This window comes from Synchiropus splendidus, chromosome 7, assembly GCF_027744825.2.
Source record: "Synchiropus splendidus isolate RoL2022-P1 chromosome 7, RoL_Sspl_1.0, whole genome shotgun sequence".
NCBI lineage: Eukaryota > Metazoa > Chordata > Actinopteri > Syngnathiformes > Callionymidae > Synchiropus > Synchiropus splendidus.
In genome coordinates this window covers 15,698,887-15,720,523 of record NC_071340.1, presented here as the reverse complement: position 1 = coordinate 15,720,523, position 21,637 = coordinate 15,698,887, and the positions used below count along the sequence as shown (strand labels likewise).

The 21,637-nt window shown below is 40.6% G+C and overlaps 3 protein-coding genes across 5 annotated transcripts in view; 1 reads left to right on the top strand and 2 right to left on the bottom strand.

Annotated features, from left to right (window-relative positions):
• The window catches only part of rtkna (rhotekin a), a 65,894-nt gene extending 61,944 nt beyond the window's left edge, over nt 1-3,950 (bottom strand). For all 3 annotated transcript variants that reach the window (XM_053871197.1, XM_053871198.1, XM_053871201.1), the window contains exon 1: nt 3,520-3,950. In XM_053871197.1, coding sequence (XP_053727172.1) covers nt 3,520-3,630 — 111 coding nt within the window. In that variant the 5' untranslated portion in view covers nt 3,631-3,950. The remainder of the gene's footprint in view (nt 1-3,519) is intronic.
• A 4,752-nt stretch (nt 3,951-8,702) lies between these two features.
• Nucleotides 8,703-12,979, bottom strand: smn1 (survival of motor neuron 1, telomeric). Its single transcript, XM_053870796.1, has 8 exons — nt 12,828-12,979; nt 11,187-11,258; nt 10,981-11,100; nt 10,554-10,745; nt 10,191-10,370; nt 9,425-9,502; nt 9,037-9,144; nt 8,703-8,941 (listed from the first exon to the last, which is right to left on the bottom strand). The coding sequence occupies exons 1-8, from the start codon at nt 12,873-12,875 to the stop codon at nt 8,885-8,887; spliced, it is 855 nt and encodes a 284-aa protein (XP_053726771.1). The 5' UTR covers nt 12,876-12,979; the 3' UTR covers nt 8,703-8,884.
• On the top strand, nt 12,891-17,019 carry hspb11 (heat shock protein, alpha-crystallin-related, b11). The gene is made up of 5 exons (XM_053870797.1): nt 12,891-13,187; nt 13,257-13,363; nt 14,835-14,903; nt 14,982-15,025; nt 15,123-17,019. Exons 1-5 carry the CDS (start codon nt 13,096-13,098, stop codon nt 15,213-15,215), a joined length of 405 nt encoding a protein of 134 aa, XP_053726772.1. The 5' UTR covers nt 12,891-13,095; the 3' UTR covers nt 15,216-17,019.
• Nucleotides 17,020-21,637: the final 4,618 nt, after the last annotated feature.

The following is a 21,637-nucleotide window of genomic DNA, read 5'->3' as shown; positions in this document are numbered from 1 at the left end:
TCATAAGTGAGGACCCAAAAGGACGCCAAGAGTTTAGGTTATATGAGTTGTTTATACGTAGTTGACCTTATAGGCTACTATAAGGTCAACTACGGGAGTTTGGTCTGGATAAGTTAAATGGAAATTTGTGCAAGAAATACTGGCATTGGCATGGAGAAGCCTTTATGGGCAAGTGAATCTGTGTGGCATTCGCATAGCAGGGGAAAGACGTGGTGATGCTGGATGATTTTGGCCAAGAGGCTGCACGTTGATGGAAAATAGAAACAGAACCTTGCGGAATGCTGCAGGTAAATTTGGCATTGGATGAAGAGAAGTTCCTGTTTGAAAGACATGACTAAAAGCAGCTAATGCCTAGGATTTGGAGTCAGCCCAACAAGGTGGTGTCAAATGCTGCTTGAGATGTAAAAGAAACCAAAACACCTGCTGCTAAGATGTGGTCCTGACTAAGCACTGTTTCCAGGCCATGTGCTGATCTAAAACTGCAATTTTTCAAAAAGGATGCAGAGAATCCAAATTCTATCAGACTTTGGCTAAGAATGAAAGTTAAGAGATTGGTTTGAAATCATTAAGATCATTATCGACCAACCAGTGCAGGTTTAAAAGCAGATGGAAATGAACCTGTTACTATTAATTGATCAAATACTGGGACCAGCAACATCTAAAATTGTGTTTAAGAAGTGTGAGGGAAAGATATCCAGGCTGAAAGTGGTTGGCTTCATATGGGGACTGTCAAACCTTATCTGTTATCCATGTGTTGAAATCCAAGCATGGTATCAAGCCTCCTCCCGTGATTGGATGAAATGAAACAAGGCTGCCACTTGTCCTGCTACCTCTCCTACAGTGTACACTCAAACCTGGGCTTCATTCAATACAAGGATTGTTGTGATGGTTTGCTAAAACAGGAAGCATAAATAACAAATTACAAATTGTTTTGTTTGTGGAATGATGCAATATGGAAAAAATAAACACAAAATCTCACACAAAAATGTATATTCGAGCGTAACGTTTTTAAGTAAATACATTTTATGCAGCCTTTAGTGATAAATCTCAACTTTTCTGATTAAATAAGATCTAATTTCACACTTGGCATGTGAAGTTCTAACAAAACAGAAAGGGTAAAATAGGAGAAAAAAAATGCATTGAAATGCATGATAAAAATAAAAACAGTGATGAGTCAATTTATTTAAACACATCTCAAGGACAAATAATGAAACATTACAGAATAAAAAAAATAGACTAAAAATACATCACACCACAACTCAGTCCAAAATAGAGAGGAATGCACCAATTAATAGGCATATTTCTTTTACCACTACTTGCTATTTCCCATCCTTCACATTTCGCTGTTACCATGATCTCTGTCACAGTCCATTAACTTGGCTAAATATTTGCTTAATGAGTGTGCATGTACGTCTTCTCCACAGTCAAACTGCGCATCATTAGACGAGCGACGAGAAACGCCATAATTAATATAATGAGGAATGACTACTCATTACGACCTCCACCGTGATTGATGGAGACAAACTCCACATCTAAAAATACAATCGGTCTGCACGGGGTCAGACAGCAAACTAACCCGCACACTTAAACAGCAAATGAGAGGAAGCAGACGCTGGGACGGACCCAAGGCTTTATCCTGCTCCACTTGCTGTATGGCACCATTAACATTCTCCAAGTATCCTCTTACAGTTTAGTCACCCCTTCTCTCTCTCTTTCCCCCTCAAACATGTTCACATTCCACTTTGCGTTTATTGCCAACTTCAAACAGCGATTACAATTTTAATTAACAACACAAACAGCCCCAAAACATAAGCAGGTTTCTGGTTTAATGGTCTAATATCAAAAATTAAAACTAATACACAAACAGCCCCGAGCGCAGCAACAAATGAGGGCTTTTTTTTTCCCCCAAAAGAGAGTGAGAGACAGAACTCTCTCAAATGAGTATTGAAGTGGACGGTAAGTAAACACAATTAGAGGTTTGATTGGAGTTCCTCTTCAGCCTGTCACTGCTGGCTTCAACTGCAGACTAACTCGGAGCAGATGTTGACAGAGCTTTGCATACTTGAAAGAACCATGAGTGATGTTGGTACAGAACATAACTTCCACCAAGTTGTGTGACTAATTCTGCTCTAAATGACGAGAACTAATAAATGAGATATTTTGTCACCGATAAATCACTGCAACATCCACAGCGGGTCATAACCACATGTCTACAGGTTCTTCCAATTGCAGCCTGTACAAAAGTCTTGGTGTAGTAGTTTAACCTATTTTTTTAGTATATAGGATCCATGGGAGCCACTATCCAAAGTGGTACATTTCTTTCACCAATCCCGTTTCACAGCACCAGTGCTCCACACAGAGGCAATTAAAGAAAGCTCTCAAGCATTCCACATATGTGCTCCCTACTTGGTTTCAAGCTGAGTCACACAAGGGGCCAACAAATCCAATTTATGAAGAGTATCTTACCCGCACTCCATAACAGCAAATTAGACAGAACAAGTTTTTTTTTCTCTTTGAACATATCTCAACACATCACAAGACCCATCTGGTGGGTCCAAGGGCTCAAAAGCTTGAAAAAAAACAAAAAAGAATGGCAGTCTATGGGGAGATAAAAGTTATTTTCAGGTCTAGTTTGCCTCTTGCCCTGGATCACACACATGCTGTACCTCAGTTTAAATGATACAGAATGATACATTTGTCGTGTACTTTATGATTTATTTGACTACAAATCAAATGTCGCATGTATGACGTCACAGCAGAATCCGACTGCTCGGGTGCTCAAGTTTGAAACTATGGTTTCCTCACTGACAAAGTTTGAGTTGTCATAGAGAAATACTGAGGCTTAAGAACTAACTTCTGAGAAAATTATTAAATAATAATAATTTTCAAAAATCTACATGTATTTTGTTTTCAAACAAATCATGATGTAAATAGCTTACTGTCCCCTTACTGTCATAAAATTGCACTTTTGTTATTAAATGGTTTTGCATCACTGTCTTTTCACAAAGAGACATGATTAAAAATCATTAATTATAGGTGGAAAGCCTTACTTAAAACACCGGGATTAATTAAAAGTTGGACATCATTAAAGTGACATTAAATATGAGCCACAATAAAAGCCAAACGCTCCATCAAAACAAACCCATAATATCACCACATCCCGGAGTTGTCAAGCACCATGGGAGTTGTAGCGCAACAAAAAAAAAAAACCCGCATATTTAGACAAATAACAACTCACCGCAGAATAGCACAGACACATTTTTAGGCTCTGGGGGGATGATGATGATTTTTGTTTAAAGAGAAAATGCTAAATAGTCTGGAAAAGAAGCTGCAATTAGGAGCTTTAATATGATGATGCGCAACACCCCTCAGGAGTGCAATTACGGTAAAGCATTGTACAAAGCAAAGCCGGAGCACCTTCCGACTGAGATTAACGCTGTGCCAAATGAGTCAGGGGGAGATGTAAACAGCGTTGTGTGCGTGTGCGTGCGTGTAGGGAAGGGGATAATCAGACTTTACCTGTGATGTCTTGAGAAAAACGCTCTGTCTGAACTTTCCTCTGCGTATCTCCATTTCAAGGGCAGACCCTCGGGCGACTGTGGCTCTGCTTGTTTGATTCCGGCAAAACATCCCTGCTTTCTGGAAGCTTCACTCATAGACTAACACACACTTTCAAGTACGCAAAAAAAGAGGGGAAACCCGCTTCGAAAAACGGCCAAAAAACCACAGGTCCAGAAGGCACCAGCAGCCCCACTGGCTAAAGTTCCGGGAGCAGTTTGAAGCTAACCGCGAATCAAACACCCGAGTTTGCTCTGATGTACGAGACTCAACTGGAACACGCACTTTAGGGAGTTTTCCTCCTGAGCTCACTTTCGCCTCGGTTACTTCATACTGCCCCTCCGCGTACGCACGTCCTTGGGGACACGGTGACACCCCACGCGGAGGCAACTTTGCCCGGCCCCGTTTCCGGAGACCTCTACTGGTGATGAAAGCGCCGCACAGGCTAGTCCTCGAGAAAACCTTGGCACTTTCCGGTCTACTTTTAAAATGGCCATGGAACAGTAGTGCACTAAAAAAAAAAAAAACCTGAAACAAATGAGTAGCAAAACAATAAAAGCTATTTATTCAACATCTCTCAAGGAAGCTTTTGGGGTTTTTTTTCCTTTACCTTTTTTTTTTTTTTTACCTGTAATCTATTGTGAGCTACAAAAAGATGAGTTTACCCAAAGGTCATCTGTGACCTTGCAATTAAAGTGGATTTTTCTGTAAACAAGTGCGTGAATTAAAGTCCAATGAACGTTTCAAAATAACCCATCCACCCATTTTTCTTCCTCTGAAGAATCACAGGGGCAGCAGTAAAAATGAAGAGACCCAGATTTCCCTCCTCCGCTATATGGAGTAATATACAGGCCACAACCAAGAACACAAAAAAATACAGTCTCTCAGAGGACACCTCTTACCAGGTAGTTAAGGCAGTTATTTTACTTCATTTTTTTATTTATTTATTGTACTATATTTATTATCTGTACTGCTACACATTGTTTTTGAGGTTAACTATTTAACCTTAACCTTTTAACTATTTTTGTTGAGATTAAAAAGAAAATAATGTTAAAAATGTCCAGAAAACATACACAGGAAAAGGAAAAAGGGGGAAATGTTTTTTTTTTTTACTTATTAAGACTACAAATTTGCAGTTTTACTGAAGTAAATGATCTAGAAAGTTATTCCACCTGTGGTACAGAGAAGCCAACAGAAGCATTGAGTCTTCAGGCAGACATTTATCTTCACTGACATCCAGGTCTTCACTCTAATAGCTTTATCAATGATCCCTCATTTGAATGATGTACGACATGGCAGCTCGTCACATCACGCTACTGCCAATAGAATTAGTCTGTCACTCGGAGAAGAATTATTCATATTTCTCAAGACTTACATCGACTTTCTCTGCCAACTCTAGCGGAGCGAAGGGAAATGCATGTTGTGGAGGACTGTCTTGACAGGATGACACGATTGCTGTGATGTAAAACTCAAATGCATGCTTCAATGTTCTGATGTGGATCCTTTTGAAAAATTATGAATAAATCTGCTGTTGAACTTATCAGTTCTTGAAAAATGTTTTCTTTATTGGCAGATATATTTGTAAGACTTTTATTAGTATTTGTGGATGAACAGAAGCATTACTGTTTGAAAAAAAAAGATTTAAAAAAATATAATACAGTTATATGAACAACGGTATGATTGTGCCTTCATATGTAAAAAAAAAAAAAAATCCAACCTAATTTATGATTAGGAAAAATAAATGAAATACCTTCAATATTAATTGTTTATGGTTTAGGAAAACAAGTGTGCTCAAGAATTCAAATAGGGTATTCATCTCAGTAAAGTCATTTCTTTCATCATCACTTTAAAAAAAAGAAAATATGTCCTGTGGCAAAAAAAACGAAAAAAAAGAAAATGAAATGTAATTAAAGCAGAAATGATAAATGAAGGAAAGACAAATGAGAAAAGAGAATTAAATCTCTACACAAAGAACATAAAAATACCATTAAAACAACAATGAATAATAACAGCAATAATACAGAGCAAAACTATGAACTCGCCATCAGTAAAAATATAAACATGACAAAGGAAACTTGGCAGATTTCTGTGATGGGTCTGGACGGCCTGAAAAACACAGGTGATTGGTCTTATGTGGCCCCGAGGCTTTCATCTAGCTGTGTGTTACACAATACTAAAAGGTCACTATCTCCAGAAGCAGTAAAGCTACAGGGGGCTTGGTCTTTGCCTTTAAGATCTAACTTCAATTTACGAGCATCGAGATTCAGCAGGGATGCAAATCCAGGTCTGCTGTGGACTTTATTGGACCTGCTGGGTGTGGAATTCTCAGAGGTCAGAAGTTGAGGGAAGATCAGACGATCTCAGCTGGTAGCCGGAGTCCGACACCCAAACACTGCTCAGTCTGGAGTCAGGGAGAAGGACACTTTATCCATGGGCTTTTAACTTACGTCAGAATTTGAACCTTGAGGTCATGAAACATTTATGTCAAGCATTCCAGCTCAACAAAAGTGCATACTTTGATTCATTTTTAAAAAACTTTTATTTAAAAAAATGCTGTCTCCTTCTTAAATTTGAAATAATGTATTTGTGCAAGACGATAAGTGGTGTTTGTCTCTGTCAGCTGTATTTTTGCAACATTTAATCATACTTACTTTATGATTTCTATTTAAGATCATGCTCCATGTTTTCAAATGAGTTTAGTCATGTTCTATTACTCCCCTTTTTTTAAATTCATACATAAAGGGAAAAAATGCTATTTTAATACATTATTCCTTCCCTAAATAGCTATGAAAATATTTATATTTTCCTTGTCATATAGTCCGCCCTCAATGTTTTCCCCCATAGAGAACATCATCATTGCTCTTCTATTAAGTCCTTGTCATTAATTAAATAAAGACTGATCTGTGCTTCTGCTGCAGTGTAAACACACTTTTTTCTTTTCATTTTCATATTTTCCTTTACGAAAACATTCAAACATATCAGGGCTCATCTCCCTGGTGTGTTTGTTCAGTGGTAAACAGAATACCTTCAAAACAGTGAAGCTGAGTTCAGTACATTCGAGTCGGACGGTTTTGACGTCCATCCAAAGCTACTCTCACGCTTGCCTTCATAAAAGCAACTTTGACACTGTATAGATGCAGGGTGAAGAGGCCAAACAAATTTTTGGAACACTTTTTTTTTCATATTTCATTCATTCAAAATGAATCCATCTTGGTTTGCTTTGTCAGGGTGGTGAGAATTCTCCCACATTCCAAATGTAGAAACCAGTGTTTTTACTCTTCACAATATCACCGTAATACATCAACTTTCACATGACTATGGTGAAAAAAGTACGGCTTTCTTATCATACTGGAAGTTTTCTCATTCATTCCCAGCAGAATGCCCTTCTCTATCTAGTGCTTATGCCATCTGCTGTCCGCTCGAGCTCATTGCACTATTATTCGTTATTAAACCGGAGTGTGGATGCAAATGAGAGGTTTGGCGGAGGAATGCGCTGCCACAGTACCTTTCAAGTTCTCCAGAACTGCAGGGTTGTGGGGTGCATGAGCCAATCATAGGTAGGGGACACCCTGGACAGCTACAAACATTTGGAATCATTTACAGACACCTGCATGTTTTTGGCCTTTGGGAGGAAACCAGAACGCATAGTTCATAATAACATGAATGCAAGACTAATTTAACGTCACATTCAGGATCATTCATCTGGTGCTGTGTCACATGAACAAATCTGCTGCAGTTTCCTTGACTGTCAGCGAACGAAAGCTTGCTTTCTTCAAAAGCATTTTCCTCTCACATATGTTAAATGAACGCAGTCCTGCGACATAAGCCTGTGGTTTCCTCCGCTGGGAAACGAAACACCCCCCAACCTCTCATCTAATCTCCCCCCCAAGTATCTTATTTAAAGGAAGGATGTTTGTTGATGTTAGCAGCCGGAGTAAATAGCTGGGAGCGCTGCACTGCTGAGATCTAACTTGGATGTCTGCTCGGGTAAAAAGGGAAGGACTAAAGTGAAATGCAGATTATGTTTACACGCCTTGTGACGCTTTGGTCAGTAGGGGGTAGGTAGACACTCAGGGGGTCTCTGACCCTCCATCCAGCCCTTTGGGCAGCTCATAGCCGGTTGAGCAGAGGAGCTTATGTGCAAGCTCTGCCATGGCTGATTTTCAAACCATCTGCGAGGAGAAGATAGGTCTGGTTATCGCTGCTTCATTTACAGCACTTTCTTCATGTATATGCCTCATTCCTCTTTGGAAATCTCGATTTGAAAAAAAAAAAAAAAAAAAAAAAAAAAGGTTGATCAGACGACAGATTCCATCCAACAAAGAGGCTGTTCAGAGTGTTAGTGAGCAGCAAGGGGATGATCACATGGCTTTAAAAACAGGAGTCAATTATACTCTTTACAACAAAATGCTATTGTTCCACTCCCTCACATACAGGCTGTAATACATTACCCAACTGAGTGGGTGTCAGGGAGCTCACCAGAATGGGAAACATAGGAAATCTGTCCCGCCTGCTTCCTTCACAGAATTAAAGAGCTCAGCACACGGGCTGCGGCTCCTCACACTGCTATTACACGTGGTTTTCTATACTCCGAGTATAAACTCAGTGCTCTCCAACATACATCCTGTTTTCCTTTCATCTCGTTCAAGGGTCAGCCTGTACAGAGCAGGCTGTCAACTGCAGGAATAAAACCCCATTAGTGTTCACAGTGCTGCTGATAAAGCCTCAACTTCGCCATTTGAAAAAGCTGCATGTGTGCTTTTTTTATATCAATATATTTACAGCCTCAGATGAAAGCTGCATGGCCACGATGATAAATGGGATCCAATATTGGCTGGTGGACGAGTCAACATCTCGGAGAAAAGTCACTGCTTCAAAGTCACAGATTTAGCCGAAGGGGAACACCGCAGGGACCAAGGGCTGACTCAAGTCTGGCTGGGAATCAAAATTGCTAGCATGCCGGGAGACCTGAGTCTTCTGACACAAATGGTGACCGTTCGTCAGAGCGGCAGAGATTGTCAACTCGTGACGCAGTCATGCTCAATAAAGAACTGCAGCACATCGCTTCTGCCGGATAATAGATGCCATTACACAACACTTTTATGTTGAAAGAGAATCAGAGAGGAATTACAAACAACCCCCACTGTGCTTGGGCAGCTTTTATTTGTCTATTTACAAAGGAAAAGGAATAGAAAACCAGCTCAGACATTCTGTCCACAACATGTTCCAAGTAATTCATTTTGAGACAAGGACGGTGGCTCAGGCACATCAGGGAGGGGGCTGCTACAGCTGGATGTGACACCCCTGGGACCTGAAACTGCCTTCTTCATTTGTGGTGATGCTTTGACAACTTTGTTGCCTCTTTTCGACCTTGTTTCAATCCCTGCCAAACAGAAGCGCGTGTAACCAAACATCCCAGTTAAGCTGTTGGGTTAGTAACGTGATTCGCTTGATGATAAATCTGTGGTGGGAACATACCAGGTAGAATCCGGTGTGATACCCGCTCATGTACCAGGAGATGAGCATGCTGCCCAGTGCTTCATCATCAGGCATGTCAGGGCTCATTGGTGGTGGAGGAGGAATCATCTACAGGACGAAATGACCAGTGAATTGTCTGTGACAGAATCCTCCAGGAATTCAAGTGAAAAACAGCCTTAACAATAATAAGCAGCAGCTTTTAAGAATAATGTTCAGATGCTATCGACAGTGCTCACGGTTGTGTGAACAGTCCAGAGGAAAAACATTCTTTTTCTTCTGAGTCCAATTTTCTGGTGTCTAGAGAGAAGTACTAACCCCTGCCTTCAGGGGGCAGCCTTTTCCACCTAATACCACAATGCAACATGCAGTCAAATTTAAAATCACTCACTGGTGGACCAAAGGGCATCATGCCAGGATGCCACGGTGGAGGCAGAGGTCCATGACCACCAAGCTGTTTCCTTCCGCCCTTAAAGAGTCAAGAACAAAAGTCGGTGAAATTAGCCATTCCAAAAACATTTGGCTGGATAGAAACACTCTTGAACTCCGCTTACAACAACACCAGGGCACATGGGGGCGATTCATTACTGCACCGGCATTTGTGAGCCACATGAAGGAAGATTTAAGGTTGTAAATCAGCCTCATCTGCACTTCCAAGTCCATTTCACTCTCATTACACCTTTATGATTTTGCAGCTATAAAGTTACGTGGCGTGTCTCGATCAAGGGAGATAAAAACTAATAAAAAGAAACCAGCAACCGCTTCTATACAGCTCTTCCTTTAGATTCTCCACTGCACAGTATTTTTTATTCCTTTGTTGGGGCTCATGCTCATTGATAGCCGAAGAGTAAACAACAACATATATTTATTAGAAGTCTGTATGCCAGTCCCATACTAGTTTACATAACCATCAGGCCACCATCTATGCATTAAGGTTGACTGCACTTTTCCTTATTATGTTAGCTGCTTGCCAAATATGTGACGTGCCCGACTGTAAAATTCAGTCTTCAGTTTATTCGAGTTTGCAGAATATGAGGCAGCAGTACAGTCGGTGTATCCCATCCATGTACAGACACAACATTCAGCTTTTTTTATTCAGTTTTGTCTGTCAATTCATAGATAATGGAGCGATAGGTGAAGCCTTTTGACAGACATACCTTTGAGAAAGCTGGCATCGGAGGAGGAGGACCCGGGGGAAAACCAGGGAAACCAGGAGCCCACATGGGAGGGGGCGCTCTTTGGGGCTTGGGTTTTTGAGTTTTACTATATGTCTGCTTGTGCTGGTTCGGCGCTGTTGAACGGTCACTCTCCTCTGTTGAAGATTCTGCTTCATTGGCCTGATTTGCAAAACAAAAATATGATTTAGACTTGCATACATACCTTACAATAATATCCCAAATAGTAGTTTGTCACATTCACCACAGAATTTGCATGTCACTATTTTTTGTGTCACTGTGGCAGAGCCAAAAGTGGAAGGTTTTGTTATTAACTGAACTGGTGAAAACGCTAGTGAACGCTACCTTTGTCTTTGAGTTGTCCTCCTCTTCTGAAATGTCAGACAGCAAATCCTCAAGTTTCTGCTCTTCCTCATTACCATAATCTCTATAGAGCACAACACACGTTCCCTTCTTCTCATCTATCGAGGAGATGATGGCTGTATACAACTGGCCATCCTCTGACCAGTAGGCACTGCAGTTATCTCCAACTTTCCACTGCAAGACATAAGACATTAAAAGTTTGAAGAGTCCTTCGACAGATGAACACAATCAATGGAATGTTAGGCTTCCCCTGTGCGCCAGCTTTACATAAAGTACAGCTAGGTCAGACGTTGAAATGCAAGTTGAGCAGCTGAATACATTTTAAAAAGTCTTTTGGCATCACACAAACACCATTGTGTTAAAATATTTGTTTACAGTAAGCACTTATGATTTTCTTAAGCGTCGTCACCTCTTTATTTGCTGGTGCGTTGGTTCTCTTCCTGCTGTCATTTTTCTTGGTATTTTTGCGTTTCTTTGTGGGATCTGACTTCTTGGATGTTTGTGGCTCTTCCCCCCCTTTGAGAGCAGTCTGTCGGTGAAATAAAACCAAAGTGCACACTGTATAAAACAAAATCCGTAACTCGGAGCACTTTAATGCATATTTGATATACTTGCCTTAAATGATGCAACTGCCTTATCATAAGCCTTTATTAAAGCTGTATCGTCCCATATATCTGAATCGTCACTCTGGAAAATAAAACAAGGGTATAATGCACTTCAATTCTAGTGAGTAGTTTACAAAAGAATGGTGGTAACGAAAAACAACAACAGCAAAGCATGTGTTGGAGTAGCTTTTCATTCATCCAGGTCACTACTGTTTGGTTCTTCACCTTTATAGAGATACTGTAGTTATTGTACCGAATAACTGTGTGGACACGTACAGGAGACGTTAGGTACATTTGACAAATAGTTACGTTTACTCTGTTAAACTTAAAGCAGCAGATATAACTGGAATCTGTGGATGCAAGGCCAAAACATGCCTGAAAGGTGGATTAAAGACTAAGGTTTTGGTGAGCTGAGCTCAGATTAAATGGACATCATCTTATTGTGTGTGTATACAGCAGATATTGTGTGAATGTTTCAGTTCAATGCAATTTTGTCTCAATATGGTGTCAATTAAGACGCCAATGTGGGAAAATAAGTTACTTCAACAGTCATTCAAATAAAAGGCTAACTAGTTATTTCACTTCTTGCCCTCTATTTTCAGAGAGACTGAACAAATGCAACTAGTGTATGTTTTATGGTAAAGCAAACTAGTGGGCTTCCCTCCAGAGTAGAACCAGAGGAGCGCAGTCGCACTGGTGAGAGAGGTCAACAACACGGCGCAGAACCAGGTAAAGAAAACTGTAACAATAACACTTGAACCGAGTTCAGAGTTTTGAGTTAACTCTATTAGCTGTGCACATTCCCGCAGACATAGAGGTAACAACACGTCTCACACACACTTCACTCCCCACAAAGCAATGTTTATCGTCTGTCTTCAGTGGGTCTGGGAAATGAGGCAAAAAATAAAAACTTTACTTCTTTTTATACCATGTGATGAAGGCTCACTTCCTGACACCAGTATGCAAGACGATACCCATGCATGACTTTAGGATACTATTATCATTTCATAGCAACATAGTTGTCATTGTGAACACAGCACTGCAAATAAGAGTTGTTTATCGTTGTTCTGGCATAAATAAAGATGTCATATTCTGTGATGAGAAAAGCTCAGTTCACCTGCATCAGCTGTCCAAATGTATTGACAACTTAGCCCACTTAAAATTTGCATCATGTCCAAAATGATCTGCTATATATTATATTTATCCTACATAATGCTCAATCTTCAAATTACGATCGGTCAACTTATTGAGCGTGTGTGGTGTAATGATGAATGTAAAGACAACAAAAACGCTTAAACATTTAAAATAGCGACGGTAACAACATTATAAAAACAACAACAATATAAAAACGATCCACATAATAAGATGTGTCAAAATGAGGAATAGAAAGAGAAACCTCGGTGAGAGATGCGATGTGAACAAGACAGTTCAGAAACAAGAGAATACAAGCGGTGTGCAAGACCGTAGATATTTAAAACACGCTTAAAGAATCCACTACTTTAACTCAGTTTAGAATACGCTATCGCCCAACAAGCATTTATGTTGACATGTCACATTTTAGCACAGCCTGCTAGCACGTCAACCACCGGTACAATAACGTCAAAGTCACCATTCGCCTTCTTTCAAACGTCTTTAACGAGTCCTAACTCACCTGTCCTGCTCCACGCGTGAACAGCACATCTTTACAGCCATTCGCCATACGGAACGACGTTTATCTGAGAACTAAATGCCAACAAGAGACGCCAAACATGCGTCCGAGGTATGTGACGTAGCAGACGCCAAGCGATGACGTTTTAATCATGCGCCGGAACGGTTGGCTTGGCAACGACATGACCACAGTCAGAACACGAGCGAGATGTGGTGAAGCGGTTTCCTTCAGAGAAGACGCCTCAAGGTTTCCTTGACGACCATTTTTGAAGATGTTAGATTCTGCGATGGCTTCTCTGGGCGCTAAGGTTGTGGCGACTACCTCCAGCGACGAGAATCATCCTCCTGAAAACATTATTGACGGGTGAGACACCTTTTTTTCATTGCTAAATGCTGCTTTCCCTTGTCAAGCTCGTTTGTTTATTTGTCTCAGGAACAGCAAAACGTTTTGGATGTCCACCGGGCTTTTTCCGCAAGAGATCATCATTCGTTTGGCCGAACCGACTAATACGTCCAAGGTGACAGTGGACAGTTACAACGGTATGTTGTTATTTCTGTCTGACCAGTGGGATCTTGAAGACACTAGGAAGCAGAGTTAGTCAAGTGTCTTGGGGCTGGTCTGCCTGGAGCCAACTGTCTATCTGTCATGCCGTTGCTGACAACCATGAGAAACTGTGTACATGAGATCAACCTTTATTCGTGTCACAGGAGGTAAGTATAGTTACTGCCACCAACCAGCCGACTGAAGGACAACTTCATCTAACTGGCTTTCAGGAAGCCGAACTCTCTACCCACTCTTACACTCCTAGTTGCACTTAAATAGTTTGCACTCTCGATTAACTTGCACTGTCATTGCTAAGTCGACACTTGTGTTTTTGTTATTTATGTTGTATTTTTATACATGGTTCAATGTCATATATAGAGTAATGACATTTCAACCCTCTGTATGCAATGCATATGGCAGAACTTACAATAATAATAATAATATAAGGACAGCACTTACTAAAGGAATCCAAGCAACTCTCTGTATCACACTTTTGAATAGAAAATTCTGACTAATGTGAACTATTCAAAATAATTAAACTGGCATCCACCACCCCAAAACTCTGGTTGATAACAAGGTAAAGATTTAAAGAGTGACATATTAGGGCTGAAAACAATGAAAGGTCACTTTTCTAATTACAAGAACAAAAAACAATACAAAAAAAGATCACTATTGAGTCTTTATGGGAATGTGTTTCTTTCACCCACAGCCAATTGGGATTCAAAGTAATTGACATCATTGTGGAAATTCAGACTAATTAAAATCGTACTGACGTTATTTAAAGATTAATTCATTCTTTGTCTACTGTTTATCTGAAGGGGAATGGTATCTCTTCACTTTACTTTTAATTTTCTGAAGCCTTCCACTTCCAATGCATTTAAATGTGTTCATAGCAGCAGGGTGACATTGTTGCAGCATCATGGCAGGAAGGTCTTTGGTTCTAAGACTACAATCCTAGAAGTCTTGTTTGGGTTTTCTCAAGTCACAATGTCTAATATCATTTCATCTAGGTAGCAATCCCTTATGTAGTTATGGATGTGTGATTGTGTGAAGGTACGGTGAGTGTCGATAAGCGGCAGTTAATACAAAACAAAAGCCTTACACTAGCATTTCAAACTAATAGTAGTTTTTCTGCATGAGAATAAAAGAGAGGCGCAAGATGAGTTGTTTTCACTTATGCATCTGCTTTTAATCTTTGAAGAATTGCATGATGTTGAAATAATGGTTAAAGGGGTCACATACAATTCACAATGACTTATAAGTGGTGGCACTGCTTCTCCTTTGTTGCATGGAAAAACTGGCGACATCTTATAGATTTAATCTGTACTGTAAAATCTTACCTCTAAAACCTGCAAGCTGCCAGCTTTTCTTTTCAATGACACTCCACCTGAAGTGTACCATGTTATTGTTCCAAAGGTCCTCCACAAAACCGGTACTTATTGTTTCTTTATTTTTATTTTTTTGCAGTGAGACATCTCAAAGTAGAAACCAATGCTTCGCAAAATGCATCTAACTTTAAGTTTGCTGGCGAGAAAGGTATGATTCATTGTCTGTCATTGGACTGTCTGGCTGCCCTTAACAGTATAAATTGCTCATATTTCTTTTCATTCGCAGAGTTTGATCAGACGGAAGGACACCTCCAGTCAAACACTATTACAGTAGGACAAAATACACATTTATGAGACATTCATATGTACTCTATTTAAAGTGAAAGCTCCCAGGCCATTACTTTATTCGATGTGTTTGTATTTCCAGATAAGTGGAACCAATGCCACCCACCTCCGCTTCATCATCACTTCAGGATATGACCACTTTGTCTCAGTGCACAGTGTCAACATACAGATTTGAAACCTGGTGGAGCTATAATGGGAGGTTATGTGCTTATTATCAAGTGGGACCGACTCACTCACCAGGAACTTTTTGGGGACCTGTTCTTTTGAAACCTGCTGAAGGGGGAAACGGAATGGACCCAATGAGCTCACTCACTTTCATGTGAATTCTGTGACACTTGTGTTGTATGGAATCTCCATCTGACGTCCTCGCTACTTTGGTTCGTCCAAACATCAACGCACAGACACATCTGTGTGGAAGTGGTTTTAACGTGTCGTCTAGACAAAAATAAAAGTGTTTTTTAAAAACACACTGTAATTGACGTTTACTTTGGACTCATTGAGTTGAGGTAACATATTGTGTGCATGTGTGGAGCTCAAGCTCCATCTATTGCTGCCTCTAAATGGATTTCAACAGAAAGGCAGTGCAAGGCACATTTTAATTTAGATACATTGATGGTCACAATTTGATCTTTGCATTGTATCAGTAGTAGTAGAGGTGGGTAATTACATTTCCTAAAGGGCCACATGATAAAATGTGACAGTATCATACTTAAGTAACAATGACAAAATGGACCTTAAGCATGAAATGCAAGTGAGGATATTAAGAAGTGAAACTGATAAGACATTTCATTTTAGCAGACATTAAAGAAGGATAAAAAAAAACAATTTATTTGAAAGTACATTTTATATTTTTCTTTCAATATATTTTGAGGAACAAGAAATGCAAACAAAATAGCAAAAAGAAGAAAAAGGATTTTTTATAGTTATATTTACTCTTGAAATAGTTGAAAAAGAAATGGGGCCAGAAAAACTGATACATGACAGTGGTAGCTTTAGTCTCCCCTCAAGCGGGGTGTGATAATACAAAGGGCCGCATCTGGCCCCCGAGCCGCAATTTGCCCAGGTTTTTTTTTTTTTTTTAGACTAACAATGGACTCTGCTTCTGCAGCGTTATAAGAGCATACTTTTATAGAAATGGCTGTTGAGTGGTTGATATAGTCTTTGTTTATGGCAGTTATGATGAGGATTACCAAGTGGAGCTAAAACTGAACTTGTATTTCTAACTGTGACTGCATTTGTTGGCTGATGTACCCTCTACCAGACCCCCCCCCAGCAGTCTTCCCGGCCAACCTTGTTCCGACGCAGCTGCAATTCTATTTCCCTATTGAACAATTATTCAGTGCAATTTTCAGTACAGAAATAATCCTGTTATATTATTGCAGAAATTAATTTTGCCAATTACAGATGAATCAAACTTAAAAGAGCTCAAGAGATGGTTTGTGAACAAACACGTCTTGTTATTGTGCCAAATGTCCAGCTGCTCATTGCAGCACCTCGCATTTGCGAAAACAAAATATTGGATTAAATAAATGCATTGGATTGTGATGAATCACACATTTACTTCAAATGAATTTGTCTTCTTCTCGCTGGGCGATAAAGTTAATTAACAAATTTTAAGCAGCGGGAGCTTGAGTTGGCGCCAGTTCAGCCCCCAACTTACCATGTGCAAAATTGGACATCCCTGTAGAAATAGGGGAGCCACGGGTAACACCACTGGGGGGGCTGGGGAACCAGATGGTCTCCCAGCCAACCACCAAGTCTCTAAAGACCTCCGACCAAATCGCACAAAGGATTGGAACCACCTCCTCTACTTGCACATGTATAGATACACACACACGCACACACAAACAGATACTGACTCCTATCTACCTTCATTGCCATGTCAACCTTTCGGGAAAAAAGGGTTCAGCAGTATGCGAGGACCCTGTGGGGCTCCCTCCCCAATTACTTTGCTGACTGCAGAGGAGCTCGGGGATTTGCTGAGGCTGTGTTTGCTATAGCCGGCTGCATGCGTGGCTCTGACTAAACCAATAAAAATATGAAATACATGCTTGAATAACAAGACCCCTGGTATTTTCAAGCAACTAATTGCTCAGGGCTACGGCCGGGGATGTAGAGCGTCCGAGCGTAATGAGTAATGAGGGCACGGTGGAAACTGATACAATGTATTGACTCATCTATTATTTACCGGTATGGAATATTAATCATAATGTTGGAGGTCAAAGGCTGGACATGAATGAAGCCCTACCATGAAATGCACATACTGTATTTCCCTGGCATCGAAGAGAATTTATGATGCCTCCTGGTTGCAAATATCCTGCTTTGTACGTGGAGCAGATTGGAAGAGAAAGGCACCTCCCCATCACTAATGAATTCAGGCCCTTTTGTGCCTGACTGTCAGCCGATCAGGAGAATCACAGCAGGATATGAGTGCGTTATTATCATGTCACTGCAGGGCCGGGCTACATTATCAGCCAGCGCCTTCTGATGCCTGTCTAACTGCTGTCCAGCCACACGTGACAGCTGCTGGACCGAGTCTGTGCATGTTCAGATGAGTTCTTACAATGAAGATGCATATCAGGATCCATTACCATGACAAGCAGCAATATCTGCATTCATTTCGCCGAATTGCAGTTCTTACAAATATGACTTTTTTTATATCATTCTACTGACTTTTTTTTTTTTTGCATTAGAGCAGTGCTTCTGAATTATTTTCTGTTGCGCCCCCCCAGGACGAAGTAAACATTTCCCGCCCCCCCAACTCTCCACAGCCTCTGTAAATAGTATCATTTGTCTATAAAATTATTATATGTACACCTCTGCATAATACTGTATCCTTGTTTTTACATTAACATTCAAGAAAAGAAAAATCAGAAATCAGAAAAACTTTATTAATCCCAAGGGTATATATGTTTGTAACACAACACACAACATATGTTCGTACACAACATATCAGAATAAAATAAAAAATAAATAATAAAAAAAAGTGCAAAAAGCTATACAAAAGAGCTTAGAAACAATGTGCAAGAAAATGCAGATTCAAGGACAGAGTGAAAAGAAAAACATGACAAAGAAAAAAGGAGGTAATACAGATCAACTTACAACAAAGAAAAACTTTAACTTTATTAACATTACACTTTATTCTAGTACTGCAAAAAAGTATGTTCCGAGGTCACCCCCAACTATTTGCGAAGGACTACATTAGAGCATCAGTTGCCGCTGTGTGGGTCCCTCAAACAGCAGCATAATGATTTATTGTTTTTAAAAATGCTCATTTAAAGCCTCAGCCCTGGTGTGCAATGCACAGGACGAACATTCTGACAAGCAGAGTGCATGTTGCTCTTTTAAAAAGACAACTGCGCTTAAAAGCTCGCCGCTGCATGGTAAACACATTTGCTCTTAACACCCATTGATAAAATGAAATTGCCATTATGTGTCATAACAACGGAAGCGGGTACCCAGCTCACACACACTGAGATAAAAGCTTTTTTAGCGAGGTGCTTGTCGGGGTACACACCTGACTCAGCTGACTCCAGGTGCCGTGGATATCAACTCATCATTGGCTTCGTGTTGCCCCAGGAGAAGCAAGCAAATGCTGAGTCCCCATCATCATGGCCGCTGTCCCAGTGCGGCACATATAAAGGGGATAAAACAGTCAGGGCTGCTGGGCAATCACAATCACCACCAGCAGTTTACAACTGACTTTCACGCTGTAATCGTCGTGATTGTTCAGGTTAATGTGGCTCCCCGATTGTGCTGTGGGAGTTGGTGGCCCTGAACAAAATATGGGTCCAAATTTCTGCAGTTTTCGCTCCACTTTTACGCCTGCCTTATCAGGGAAAACCTAACGCTCACAGCTGGTGATGGCGTGACTGGATATAGATACCCAGAATGCATTTGGAGACGGCGACGCACAGAGCAAATTACAATGGAATGAAGTTCACTGACTGAAAAAAAACACATGTTTTAAAGCCATCGACATGAGAAAAAGAGACAAACTGTGGACTTGTCAAGTTGTTATGAAACAGCCAGACTGGGCCTGAGCAGAAAAGCACCCACGACAGCCAATAGTAAAGAAGTCAGTGTACAGTTGCTTTGCAACATGAGTGTGTGTGACGTAAACTAAGATTTTGGTCCGGACCCTGGGTCACAAGCTCCGCCATCGTCGTCCACCACTGAGACAGACAAGGGCTTTCCTTAATCTCCCACTGCTTCTCACTCTCTCACCCCCACTAATGTCTCAGCATATATTCTTTTGTATGTACACACTTATTGATTGTTCCACGCAGGGAGCAGCCTGACTAAGGCGACAGCTGGAGGAAGCTGCTGAGTCCAATTGCATCATGTTCTCCCAGTTCACATGCAGGGCAGAGACAATTTAACATTCACCTCTGTCATGTGTGGTGGTGCCGTGAATCCTTCCCGTTCCTATGGCTGAAGAGGAAAAACAAAGTTGACAGGTAGTGAGGAGCCATTTCAGACTGAACTCTGTAGACAGCGATGGTGCTGACTGATGAACTAGTTTAACTTCAGAGGTCCAGAATCAGCGTGTCGGAGCGACGGTCCCACGCTCTCGCTGTCATGTCAACACACTTCCTTTGGCAGGTTTTAAACTTGCAAGCTTCGGAATAAAATTAAATATTCTTCAGACTAAGTCTTTGTTTCACATGAATGATGGATGTCGTGCTTTCGATCATAAAAGTGTGATGGTAATGTCGTCCCCTAAAACCAACAAATCACGTCCTGTGATCTTCATGTGAGAACTAACAAGTCTTAATGTGGTGAAAGACAATATTGGTATTGAACCAACTAATAATATTTGGTTCAACTTTTCTTTTGTTGTTAGACTAAACACTCGCTGTCAAACTTTAATCTGCTCTTTGGCAAAATAGCCTCAGAAAAGGTCAGGATAAAAGCGGGTTTATCTGAGGGACAGCTCATGTATGAAGGTCTGGAGATGGAGAGGAGGCCTTACTCAGATGGACACATAGAGAGGGGAGACAGTCATATATCTATGACAAACCATGCCAGACAAGAACGGTTGGGAAGAAGAATAAGAGGACGGCGACCATTCAAGTTCATAGACGTGACAAAGAAAGACACTGATGAGGGGCACGCATGCACTGGATAGGTTAAGATAGGCAAAGGTTGACTTGCTGTGGCAACCCCTGATGGGAAAAGCTGAAAGGAAAAGAAGCTTCAGCAAAGGTCAGCTCCTCCTTTTAGGGCTTATATTTCATTACACTTTATTTTGAAGAATCGAGAGACATTGTCAATACAGCACTAACCAAGGCTCCTTAATTTGGAACAAACTTTTCTTTCAGAATGTATATGTATTCTGAACATGTCTGCTGCTCCTTTCAGTGTAAGATAATATTGCAGGAGCTGTTATCAAGTCTTGGAGAGGTTCTCTTTTGTTTATTGCCACATCCCTCCTCCCCCATTCACCTTTTCACCACCCATTCTTTTCCTTTTTTTAACGGTCGACTTTGACTTCCGTGTTATCTTTCTGGTGTGTTCCTTTCTCTCACGTCAATGACTGTGTTTGGTGGGGTGACAATGGGTATTAATTTGATTTTCCTTCTGATTCGGTTCAATCAGCTTGGTTGCCAAAAAGCCTGGGGGGGTGGAATGTAATGATAAGACACAAGAGGAAATCAATCCTTTTATTATTTAAGTAGAACAGCAAAGGATAATGGGCGATGGACAAGGCGTTGAGGTGCCGTGAATTTTAAGCATCTGCTGAGTTTTGTCTGGGTTTAATATTTCCAAGGTAGTCAGGGAGCAGTGTTTTCCTTTTATTCAATTGTTTCTACTCATGCATTCATCCGTCCACATTCCACCAATTCTCTGAGGTTGGGTCACACAAAGAGGAAGAAGTCCAGACTTGCTCCCTGAACACTTCCTCCAGCTCTTCTGGGGAACAGCTGGGTGTTCCCTCAACACAATATATATATATATATATATTTTAATGCAGGTGCTACAAAATGGAAGATGCGACATGACAGTTGCATGTCGCATGTGACAGATGTTGACAGTAGCAACATCTGTCACATTAAATAGTATTAATAATATAAATAAAATAAAAGAATAATAATAAGAATCATTTGAAGCATTAACCAATCAGAACCCAGGGGAACAAATGAAACAGAAAATTCATCACACTTTTAATATATTTCCACCGTAGATACAGGGCTCCAGTTCTGTCGCAGAGTGACCTATATTTTAAACGCTACTGGAGAGGCAGGGTGAGGAGGGAAATGGGAACTGCTGTGTCACCAAGTTGCATTTGGTGTAAACACACCAAAGGGATTGGGTCATTTCGGAAATTGCAGATTTTGAATTTGGCATACTTTTGCCAATTCATCACCTCAAATGTAGAGGGATAAGTCCATGGGGAAAAGTCGAGAAATGGCAAAAAGTAAGAGTTTACCGATCGCACTATGATCTCACCAATGGCCATGAGCTTTGGGTAGCGACTGACAGATTTTACTTGACCTCAAAGTTAATTGTTGGTAGTGACATAACTACCAGACTTCACTCCTTAACAAACACTGAGAGTTTGACTCAAGCAATGAAAGGTAAGACAATTTGGGG